This window comes from Bidens hawaiensis, unplaced genomic scaffold (genome assembly GCF_021521415.1).
Source record: "Bidens hawaiensis isolate Kalapana, Puna unplaced genomic scaffold, B.hawaiensis_p1.1 tig00017857_1, whole genome shotgun sequence".
Classification (NCBI taxonomy): domain Eukaryota; kingdom Viridiplantae; phylum Streptophyta; class Magnoliopsida; order Asterales; family Asteraceae; genus Bidens; species Bidens hawaiensis.
Genome location: NW_027492694.1, coordinates 29,378 through 42,347, shown reverse-complemented (window position 1 = coordinate 42,347; position 12,970 = coordinate 29,378). Strand labels below are relative to the sequence as shown.

At 38.6% G+C, this 12,970-nt stretch overlaps 1 protein-coding gene across 1 annotated transcript; it reads left to right on the top strand.

Annotated features, from left to right (window-relative positions):
• The first annotated feature begins 420 nt into the window (after window positions 1-420).
• LOC143554842 (putative receptor-like protein kinase At5g59700) lies at window positions 421-12,698 on the top strand. Its single transcript, XM_077044519.1, has 2 exons — window positions 421-1,180; window positions 12,607-12,698. The coding sequence occupies exons 1-2, from the start codon at window positions 421-423 to the stop codon at window positions 12,696-12,698; spliced, it is 852 nt and encodes a 283-aa protein (XP_076900634.1).
• The last annotated feature ends 272 nt before the right edge of the window (window positions 12,699-12,970 follow it).

Genomic DNA, 12,970 nt, shown 5'->3' with positions numbered 1-12,970 from the left:
GAATCATTAACTACATTTCAAAACATTGCTTACGAGTGCTTACATCATGAAAGAGAAAAACGACCCACGGTGAAAAGAATTCTAAAGCAACTTAAGAAAGCACTGAGAATTCAAGTAAGTCTTAATATAAATCATAACTTCAATTTGTGTTCATCATAAAAAGTTATTTATGCCATTAGTATTTTAATGACAAGAAGAAATATACATATGCACTCAGGTACGTATTGAAACCTGTAGATGCTTATGACATAACTATTGACTTATTCAATATTTATAAAATAATTCTAAAATATTTATAATTAATTTGAACAGTTAAAATTAGTATGTAGATGCTTATGTACACGTAACTTACAGAGTTTAATATATCATCTGTAACTCTTTTTCTCTCTCAATCCTTTCTTCTTAATTGATAAACAGAAAATGGAATTAACAATCACCAAGTTTGCTCACTTACAAATTCCACTTGAAGACGTACTAAACGCTACTAAAAAGTTTCATCATGATAACATCATTGGACACGGTGGATTTAGTACCACATATAAAGGCCGACTCTTACAATCTGGAAAGTTGATGGAGATTGCTGCGCAGAGGTTTGATTGCAAGCATGGAGAAGGAGACCTCGAGTTCTTGACGGAAATTTCAATGCTCTCTGATCTCAAGCATGCAAATTTAGTCTCAATTATTGGATTTTGTGATGAGCAAGATGAAAAGGTCGTCATAACCACATATGAGGCCAAAGGAAGACTCGAGCAGTATCTTAAGAGCCTGAACCTCACATGGACACAAAGATTGAGGATAGCTATTGGTGTGGCTCGTGCTTTGAGTTACCTCCATTATGACAAGGGACGCGATTATGCTATTATACATTGTAACATCAATAGTAACACAATCTTATTAGACAACAACCTCGAGGCCAAGTTATCCAGTTTTGAACATTCCATCAAACAATCAGTATACAATAAGGTCGAGGAGCGTATTGACACAATGGGGTGTGTGGAACCAGGAATTAAAAAGACAAGAGACGTGACCCACAAGTTGGACATATACTCACTGGGTGACGTTTTATTCGAAATAATGTGTGGGAGTAAGGCTTATTTTCAGAAGGAGGACGATAGGTATTTAGCTTCATTGGCCGAGTATCATAATGAATTAGGAAAACTGAAGAATATGGTCCTTCCTGGTATATGGAATCAAATGTCCCCACAATCACTACTCGCATACGTAGACGTAGCATATTCTTGCTTAAAGAAGAATCAAGCCGAGCGGCCGAATATAGACTATATTGTTGGTGAACTTCAGACAGCACTGGAACTCCAGCTGCAACATGAGAATGACGCGAGGCCTTTTTTTCTTTTATTATCGTTATTTTTCTTTCTTTGCCTTCATCATTTTTGCATGGAAAATTTTCTTTTGTTTCTATTAGTTTGTTTCCTAGTGTACTTAAAGTTTCGTCATACATAGATTGTGAATGTGTAATTGGACTGGCATTCAGATGCAGAACTTTGTTTTAATTATATATGTGGGTTTGGGACGAGTATTGTATTAGGGGATACATGTCCGATCACCCTAACATGCTTACCTGGATCAAAAACGAAAATATGATATGATATTAAGAACTATAGTAATAGTATTTAGTAATAGTATGTTAAAGTTGTTACAAACTTTAAATTTATCAAAAATCATAGATAGAATTTAGATGATTATTTCATACTATAAGTCGGGCTTTTAAGGTGAGTTTCAAATTGGATCTCTGGTAACAGTGATAAAGCAATAAGATTATATGTTATGGGCTAACTAAAAAGTGCATAATGCCCGGCCACATCATTATCATATAGGCAATGGACTTTAACTAACCCATTCTTAACTATCACGTTGTGGTTCTGCAAGTATTTTAATAAAAGAAAAGCGAAAAACAAATAAATGTGTGTGTGTAATTGGTGAAGAGGAGTGGTTTCGCGGAGCAAAATTCGTGAAAGTGTGTGTGTTGAGGCGGTAGGGGCGCCAACCCACAACGCATAACCTAAGTGTGTGGTATGCCCGACAGCCATGTTGGGTTAATCGATTAGTTTACTGGCCATAGGCTGGCGGGTCACAGACCATGGGTTATCGGGTTAGAGAATGGGTAAGCCCAACTCAGTTTAGTGGGTTTATGGAAGATTTAGCTTTTGATTGACCAAGTTTCAAGGAAATGCATGTTGCATTAGTTTACCGATTCTTTAGGATAAATATTAGTATATTTTATTGTTTTACTATAGCAGTACTCGTGTTACACACGGATAGAACATATTTAAAAATGTAATATATACATAACATTATATAAATTTATTGAAATGCAAATGTTATATTTGAATGATAATTTTACATGAATTTGGACATCATAACTTATTTGAATCAAATACAAAAAAAAAAAAAAAACAAAAAGATTAATAATAGTTACCATGCAAATGTTGCATTTATAAATAAAAGAAAGTTTTACCTGGTCATACTATAATATTAAACGGCAATTGTTTTCATGCAAATAACTTCATTATTATCATACAAAGCAAACGAATACAAACAAAGATGTTTTTTGGTTACATTAGTTATTTGCTAATTCAAGCAATAAATAATAATGATAATAATTTGCAATAACTCTCCCTTATATATATATATATATATATATATATATATATATATATATATATATATATATATATATATAATGGAGAGTTATTTTGAGAACCATAGTGAGTTTTAAGAATTTTAAGAACTCAATTTTGAACCACACATTTAATTAAATGATATGAAATATGAGGTTGAGATTAAATTTAATTAAAAAAATGAAGCAGGAGCAAATAAGTATTTTTGAAAATTATACAAATTTAAACGTTAGTTACACATGTGTAAAAAGTCGATTCGGTGTGTAAAAAAATACCGTAATTTTTTGTACATCACTTACACTTACGTATTACACATGTGTAAAAAAATTCGAAAAAAAATTTGTTACGTTGAGTTCTTAAAACTCAAAGTGGTTCTCAAAAGAAATCAATCATATATATATATATATATATATAATGATAACAAATAGAATGTTTGAAATGAATTTGCAGTATGAGAAGTTTATTGGTGAAACTAATATTACATAAAAAAGTGGTGACTTAATATGAGAATAGTTCTGTAACACCCCGTAACCGCAGCGTAAACGTAAACGGGATGCAACAGACACATCTGATATCAACAGCATTGCTTATAAAGATAACACCACTACATTAATTTACATCATATTACATTGTTCCGAGTTTAGTTCCCGTCTAGGCGATAGCACATAAGTTTTACCAACATTACATTATCATATTTAATACAAAATGATCACTAAACTTCCACAAATAGCACGCATCATCAAGCATGTAGCACTTACTCCAGTTTGGGAGTACCTAGAAAGCATGTAAAGAAAACGGGTCAACTACGAATAGTTGGTGAGTTTCACTAATTTAAATAAACAGTGATAAATCATTATGATAATCATATATTAGAGACATCTGGGGACACTGTTAACCCAGTACTGTACCCATTCCGGGGGCAATGTTAACCCAGAAACACTTCTAGAGACATCTGGGGACACTGTTAACCCAGTACTGTACCCATTCCGGGGGCAATGTTAACCCAGAAACACTTCCAGGGACATCTGGGGACACTGTTAACCCAGTAATGTACCCATTCCATACGATTCCCGTACAATCAAATATTTATAAATACACGCAAATCCATGCGTTCGGTAGTACTTAAACATTTTATTAGTAACATGCTTCCGCCCCGGGAAAATATTTGAAAACAATTCAGAAAAAGAGGCTCGTGAAACTCACCCTATCGTAGGCAAAATAGTAATACAATACTCCAGCTACTAGTCCAAATCTGTAATACGATCCCTAAGTTTGTTACTATACAATCACTATTAACATAACTTTAACCGTGTTAACCGGTACATCTGGGGACACAGTTAACCCAGTACTGTACCCGTTCTGGGGGCAATGTTAACCCAGAAACACTTCACCGGACTCAGATTGTGATATCGTTTAGAGTTCACTAGTCAGATTTACTATTAGTCATTTTTCCCGTTTTGCGTGCCTAGCACGGTTATCCATTTTTATGTTTCAAAAATGAGTTTGGTCACACACGACCCGAAAATAGTTGTTAATTGATAATTTAACTAAAGTTGTGAAATTAGGGCTCGGTTTAGATGCCCCGATTGGCCGCGGGACCCGTTTCCGTTTTTAGCGTACCGGAAACTGTTAAAAATTACTCAAATCATCCAAATTATTTTCGGATGATTCATTTTTACTTGTTTAACTCAATTATATGAAAATAGTTCATTTTTAGGGTTTTTATACACCAGTCAGCTCGCTTATGCGAACTTTACCGGTTTACGCGTTTTAAGCTTTAAAAGTTTGTTTTAGCACAAATAATTATCCCCAGCGCTCGCACTCGCAATGGCTTAACCTGATCTTTCCTACTCAAGGCATCGGCTACAACGTTAGCCTTGCCGGGGTGATAACGGATGTCATAGTCATAATCGCTCAACAACTCGACCCATCTTCGTTGCCTCATATTCAGTTCTTTCTGGTCGAATATGTGCTGCAAACTTTTATGATCGGTAAAGATGGTGCACTTCGTACCGTAGAGATAATGTCTCCAGATTTTAAGTGCGAAGATAACCGCTCCCAGTTCTAAGTCATGAGTAGTGTAATTTTTCTCGTGTACTTTTAACTGTCGGGAAGCATAGGCTATAACCTTATTATTCTGCATCAACACGCATCCTAACCTTCTACGCGATGCGTCACAATATGCGACAAAACCATCGTCTCCATCGGGGAGGCTTAAAATCGGCGCTTGGCACAATTTTTGCTTTAACGTTTGAAACGCCGTTTCCTGCTCTTCTCCCCATTCATACTTTCGATCCTTTTGAGTCAGGAGAGTTAAAGGTTGGGCTATGCTGGAAAAGTTTTCTATAAATCAACGATAATATCCGGCTAAGCCTAAGAATTGGCGGATTTCCTTTGGCGTTTTAGGCGCTTGCCAATTCTTAATTGCTTCAATTTTACTCGGATCAACGTGTATTCCTTGATGGTTTACAACGTGACCGAGGAACTGCACTTCCTGTAACCAGAAGTTACACTTGGAGAATTTTGCATACAACTTCTCCTGATCCAGAAGCTCTAAAATTATTCTTAAGTGTTGCTCGTGCTCTTCTTTACTTTTCGAGTAAGTCAGAATATCGTCAATAAACACGATGACGAATTTGTCGAGATAGGGTTTACAGACTCGATTCATGAGGTCTATGAACACTGCCGGCGCATTTGTTAGCCCAAAAGGCATAACTAAGAACTCGTAATGGCCGTAGCGAGTCCGGAATGCGGTTTTTGGGATATCCTCTTCCTGAATTCTAACCTGATGGTATCCCGATCTAAGATCGATTTTTGAGAAATAGCTCGCACCTTGCAGCTGGTCAAACAGGTCATCAATTCGAGGAAGAGGGTACCTATTTTTAATGGTTAACTTGTTCAACTCCCTGTAATCAATGCACATTCTAAGGCTCCCGTCCTTCTTTTTCACGAATAATACAGGTGCACCCCACGGGGAATAGCTAGGACGTATAAATCCTTTATCCAACAATTCTTGCAACTGATTGGATAATTCTTGCATCTCGGATGGTGCAAGTCGGTAGGGCGCTTTAGCAACAGGGCCAGCTTGAGGTAATAAATCGATTCTGAATTCGACCTGTCGGGTTGGCGGTAATCCAGGAAGTTCTTCTGTGAAAACTTGTGGAAACTCGCGTACTACCGGGATATCCTCCAACCGTTTCTCCTCAGAATCTGTGGCCGTCAAGCTCGCTAGATACGCCACGCATCCCTGGCGTATATATTTTAACACCTTAAGGTGGGATATAAATGGTATCATTGTGCCTGACTTCTCTCCTTGCACTAACACCTCTTCGTCATCTGACACCCGGATCTTGACGATTTTCTTTTCACAGTTTATTTCCACTTTGTTACGTGCTAACCAATCCATTCCCACTATCATGTCAAAACTACCTAATTCTACCGGTAATAAGTCAATCAGGAAGGATTGATCGTTCAGAATAAAAGGGCAATTCCGAACTATCTGATTAACTATCATGGTTTTACCGTTAGCGACTTCTACGGTGTAAGGTTCTATGGTTTCACTAATCGGAAGGTTTGCTATCGATAGGAATTTAACAGAAACAAAACTTCTATCAGCGCCTGTATCAAATAACACAGAAGCGTAATGATCAGAGACGAGGAATGTACCTGTCACTACGCTGGGGTCCTGGCGTGCTTCCTTCGCCCCCATCACAAAAGCTCGGCCTCTCGCCGGATTGGACGACGATGCCTGACCCATGGTTTGCCTCCCACTTCCTCCCTGGTTCAGTCTCGGACAGTATCTCTTGAAGTGATCTGTGCTGCCGCATTCAAAGCAAGCACGGCTAGTGGTCATCATTTGGTTTCCTTGTGGGTTTTGTTGTCGGGCTGGTTGGGTCCTAAATGGCTGCGTACGGATAGGTTGCGGTTGTCGGTTCAGGTTGTTCAGGTTTGCCCTACATCTCGGTGCGTAGTGTCCCTCCCTGCCACACCGGTGGCACACCACCTCTTTGCACACGCCACCATGGTGGTAACCGCATTTCCCACACTTAGGAAACGTTCCCTTCTGCGGTTCTTGCCTTCCGCCTGAACTAGTCATGGCGTAGTTCTGGGCAGCGGGCCTAGCACGTTTGTCTTGCTGCTTCCCCTGGGTCCTATTATCATTCGTACCTCGCTTTCCTCCGGCAGACTCTCCTGCCACCTTCAGTGACCCACTCCTCACGAAATCGTATATGACAATACCAGCTTGCGTCACCGCACCCTCAAACGTCTGGTGTCCCCCAGCGTTGACTATACTCCTTACTACTGGAGTTAGTCCCCATATATAACGCTCCACCCTCTTTGACTCAGGGGTGACCAACCACGTCACCAATCGCGACAATTCATTAAATCGGTTCGTATAACCCAAGTGGTCTGCCCCCTGCATCTCCAAGTTCCACAACTCGTTTTCTAACTTCTGCAGTTCGTTTTTCGGGCAGAAATGTTCCAGTACAAGGGCTTTGAGTTCTGCCCAAGTCATGCGGTTTGTCGCTGCTTGACCGCGAGTTTGCACTATTGTGTTCCACCATGTCAAGGCATGGTCCGTGAACGTGCAGGTAGCATACTTAACAATGTACTCCTCAGGGCAGTTACTGATGTTCACAACCGACTCTATTTTCTCAATCCACTTAACCAACCCATTGGGTCCTTCAGACCCGCTAAATTCTAGGGGCTTGCACAACATAAAATCTTTAATTGAACATCCCTTGTTGCAGGAGTCGGTTCAGTGCGGTTCGTTTCTTCACTGGGTATAGGGCCATTACTGTCTGTAACGACCACCCTAGGCGGCGCGTCATTACTCGGAATTGGGTTACCGTTCGGTGGAGGATTAACATTTTGCTCCCCAGCATTATTGGTGGTCGTTTGATTGCTCGCAGGGTCTGGATTGGTCGTATTGTTAATACTGGCGGCGATGCGCGATACTTTATCCGGTATCGCCGCCTCTAACTGTCGAGCAATCAGACGACTCACATCCACTTCTGACATTTGAGCTGACCGTTTAGGTGCCATTCTACACAACATTAAGAAAAATACATATAATTAATACAAATTCCAATCTCGATACACAACACATATTCCATTCATTAATAAACATTAGTACATTTTACATAATCATCAGTACACATTACATTAACGTCAGCCCATAGATTAAGTTTTCATACATCAGTCCTACATCGGCATCATTTCGACATAACCCGCTATGGGTCAGTGCTTGAATGATACATCAAAATATCTACAATGGTATCCCCAAAAAAAAAGACCCCCTATGAGCTAGTGACTGTACTATAACTACCCAAGATTCACTCTATGTTAGCATCGTCACTAACTGCTAACACAGAGTATCAAAAAGCGGACCCTGACTACTACCACCCTAACATGATCTAAACACGGTGGTATACCAACCACACCAACACTGCCACCATCCCAACTAACACTGCCATCAAAGCCCGGATCCGTGTTTCCATCCGGTCAATCATCCCTTGGGAGTATGCGTCCTCCCTCCTCAGCTGAGCGATCGCATACTGGCTGTCCAGTATGCAGTCCGCCAAGTGATTCCTCCTCTGAATACCTACTGTCAAGGCGGTGGTGTGCTCATTCATCTGGTCGGTGAGCACTCGGAGCCATGCAGCCTCGGTGGAGGGACGCTCATCCCTCACCGGCCTGGGGTACCCCACACGGGTGGAGGCACAGGCCCGGGCTGGGGGCGGGAGGACTCGCCCCTGTGGTAAGTGGGTCTGGGTGGAGTAAAGGTAGGTGGGACATAAGGGGCACTGATCCGCGCCGTGAGGCGGGGACCGGGTCTGGGAGGGGTAAGGGTGACCTGTGGTGCGGGTGGGGTGGGGGATCTGGTAACCCTAGCAGGGGAGGACAAGCTAGCACTCCGATGGCTAGTCTCAGTAGGCTCAGTGCTGGAAGCTATGCATAAACTCCTAGAGTCCCCGGAACTGATCTCCTCCGGGTCCTCCTCTACTGATAAACTTTGTGATCTTGACATCCTTACCTGTACACAAGTTAGCAAACATATAGTTCCTTCCATAATGTAAATCATAATTAAATTAATATACACACATTTATACAACCTTGTCACATAAAAATATTATCATATACTTACACATATGTTGCCGATTTTACCTATTATGTCCCCCGTGACTTCCCCTGAATTCCCTCGTGCGGACAAGTCTGTTATTATGTTCCGGACCATAATAACTCACTTGTCCATCCAAGTTCATCCAGATCTCGTCACTATATATTATTAGTTGATATCAGATCCTATAATACTTAAGCTACTGGTTATATTTTAGGTATCTTTTAAAAATATCCTAATTCATTTATAACCAATGTCTCTGATACTAAGTTCTGTAACACCCCGTAACCGCAGCGGAAAGTAAACGGGATGCAACAGACACATCTGATATCAACAGCATTGCTTATAACGAAAACACCACTACATTAATTTACATCATATTACATTGTTCTGAGTTTAGTTCCCGTCTAGGCGATAGCACATATGTTTTACCAACATTACATTATCATATTTAATACAAAATGATCACTAAACTTCCACAAATAGCACGCATCATCAAGCATGTAGCACTTACTCCAGTTTGGGAGTACCTAGAAAGCATGTAAAGAAAACAGGTCAACTACGAATAGTTGGTGAGTTTCACTAATTTAAATAAACAGTGATAAATCATTATGATAATCATATATTAGAGACATCTGGGGACACTGTTAACCCAGTACTGTACCCATTCCGGGGGCAATGTTAACCCAGAAACACTTCTAGAGACATCTGGGGACACTGTTAACCCAGTACTGTACCCATTCCGGGGGCAATGTTAACCCAGAAACACTTCCAGGGACATCTGGGGACACTGTTAACCCAGTAATGTACCCATTCCATACGATTCCCGTACAATCAAATATTTATAAATACACGCAAATCCATGCGTTCGGTATGTACTTAAACATTTTATTAGTAACATGCTTCCGCCCCGGGAAAATATTTGAAAACAATTCAGAAAAAGGGGCTCGTGAAACTCACCCTATTGTAGGCAAAATAGTAATACAATACTCCAGCTACTAGTCCAAATCTGTAATACGATCCCTAAGTTTGTTACTATACAATCCCTATTAATATAACTTTAACCGTGTTAACCGGTACATCTGGGGACACAGTTAACCCAGTACTGTACCCGTTCTGGGGGCAATGTTAACCCAGAAACACTTCACCGGACTCAGATTGTGATATCGTTTAGAGTTCACTAGTCAGATTTACTATTAGTCATTTTTCCCGTTTTGCGTGCCTAGCACGGTTATCCATTTTTATGTTTCAAAAATGAGTTTGGTCACACACGACCCGAAAATAGTTGTTAATTGATAATTTAACTAAAGTTGTGAAATTAGGGCTCGGTTTAGACGCCCCGATTGGCCGCGGGACCCGTTTCCGTTTTTAGCGTACCGGAAACTGTTAAAAATTACTCAAATCATCCAAATTATTTTCGGATGATTCATTTTTACTTGTTTAACTCAATTATATGAAAATAGTTCATTTTTAGGGTTTTTATACACCAGTCAGCTCGCTTATGCGAACTTTACCTGTTTACGCGTTTTAAGCTTTAAAAGTTTGTTTTAGCACAAATAATTATCCGTTTAGTCTCGGATCTTAAAATTTTGCACAAATCACTTTTTGACAGTGGGGAATTTTATAAAAATATTTCCAGAATTAATTTTATATTTAAAATTTATTTATCTATTTTTAAACACCATTTAAACACTAAATATGTCGTAAATACCAAACGATCTTAGAAAAATACCAAATTTTTCCTGGATGACCCCTGCCATCTCCATAGTCCCCTGTAATTTTTCCAGAACCAAAATCCCTTTTTAATGCCATTTTCACTAAAACCGATCTAGAAAACCCTAGAACTCGTTTAACTGAAAACCCTACTTAGACTTCTCCAACTGACCTCAAATTTTGTGTGTGTCTTATACATGTTATAAAAAGCTTATCTGAAATTTTCCAGAATTTTTCATGATATTTAACTATTTTTCACCATTTTTGGCCAAAATTGAGCACTAAATTCACCAAATATTCATCCTTTATCCAAAAATTACCAAAAATTCACAGAACTCATATTTTCATGTGTTTAACACCTCTGTAAAATTTCATGACCTAAATCTACACGTATCACAATCTGTCTAAAATTCATAAACCATACAAAACCGAACTATCTTGTGTTTCTAGCTTCAAACCGCCAGAATCTCGCTTTCTAGCCTTTGCTAGCAACTAGATACAACACCTACAAGCACAATAACACCACACCAAGCAAGTTACACCCACAATCAAGCCATTTCTTTCATGGTTTCGGTTATGCTTTAAAAACAAAGATTTAACCGTAAAAATTCGTTTTTGGTTCGTTTAACTCCTTTCTTGGACCAAGATCCCTTGTATAACCTGTATACATCACTTGATCATGCAAGAATCGGTTACATCTCGGGTTTTCACCCTTTTTCACTTGGAAACCTCATTTCCTTGCAAGAAAACTCAAGAAACGAACATAAACACGTGAATATCTCGATCATTACCTCGTTATTCTTGCTAGAATTGTCGGTTTTTAGTTCTTGGACTTGAGAGAGTTGAAGGTTTTGTTGGATTGTGTTTGTGAAAAAAGAAAATAATAAAGGGGGTGTGGACATTAAGTCCGATCGGAAGTCAAGGAGGGTGGGGTGGGACCCACCTCTCCATTTTCAACCACATATTTGGATTCTCGAAATCCGGATAATGTTTTGGATAATCTTGTTCAGTTCGTTTTTCGGTTAAACGTTTAGTTCGGCTTAAAACGAGGCTAAACGGTCGTTTTTCGGCTTAAAAATGAAATTTATATAAAACCGATTTAAAAATTTAAACCATGACATTTATTAACTTAAAACATCATAGTATTTAATAATTGTGCATCTTTTTCGGCTTGATCGATCGTCTCTTGCTTGGTTTGGTATTAAAGGTTTCGTTTAACGTACCGACGTATCATTAAATCGAAATCCTTTTTCTGTGCTTTAATTCACTTATCCCGAAGCTTTAATACTTCGCAAACATCACTAAATATTATATATTTCGTCTATAATGCAATTCCCGATCGTTCGGGCTTCAATAACCGTTAATCGGTTAATCGTATTTCCAATACGATTAACTGTATAATCGAGTATAATTCGTACTATGAATCATACATACTCGTATAAACGCATCATAATTCACATATTCATTATTAAATAACACATAAATAGTATATACCGGTTAGGGTATACCTGATTTTGCCGGAATCGTTACAATATAATACATGACAAATACTTGATTTTAAATATTAAAAATTATACAAATTGAAGGAAAGATTAATATTTTAAGGATGATAATAATTATAACTATAATATACACACACACATACATACTTACACATATACAAACATACGTACCTACACACATACATATGCACCTACACATAAGAAAATGAGCGAAATTAGGGATTAATGGAGTTACACCTTTACTTCTCGCACTTCTTACTGTAAAAAACTTCTGAAATGATCCAATACCTATATATATATATACATATATATATATGTATATGTATATATATTCAGCCATATAATACATCCGTAAAATCAGTTGATATACAAGTATAGAGATGTTATACAAATTAATGGAAATGTTAAAATCGATTTTGAATATTTAGAATTGGTTATCGAAAGTACGCGGGATTTATTTAATGCATGAGGTGTAGTTTGCTCGAACTAACACTTAGAAAACTTCAAGAAGGTTCCAATCTTCCTTAGTCATTTTCTTATCCCAACAATTGTGTTGGTATAGTTTGATGGGATGGGTTTTGGATAATATGTTCACTTGAGCTTGGTAATGGGTTGATTGTTTGGACTATAGGTGTTTGGCTTTGGATAGGTGAAGATAAAGATGTTTCTTGTTGTTCAAAGTTTATGGAGTGTGTTGGTGATTGGTATGGTGTGTTGGGTTGATTTATGAGATGGTATGGGATTAGTTCTGAAATATATGGTTCTGGTTCAGTTTGGGTTTGAGTTTGGGGTTCTGTTTCGGTTTGAGTTTCAGTTTGGGTTTCCATCTGGGTTTGGGTTAGTGGGGAAGATGGTGGTGATGGAATAAATGGTTCAAAGGTATAGGAATTGTGTGGTGGTGAAGGGATATAAGGTTTGTGGAATTAGTCTTATGGTGGTGATTGGGTTGGTGGTGAAACAAGTGGTGTAGTAACAACCTCATGTACAATCTCCAC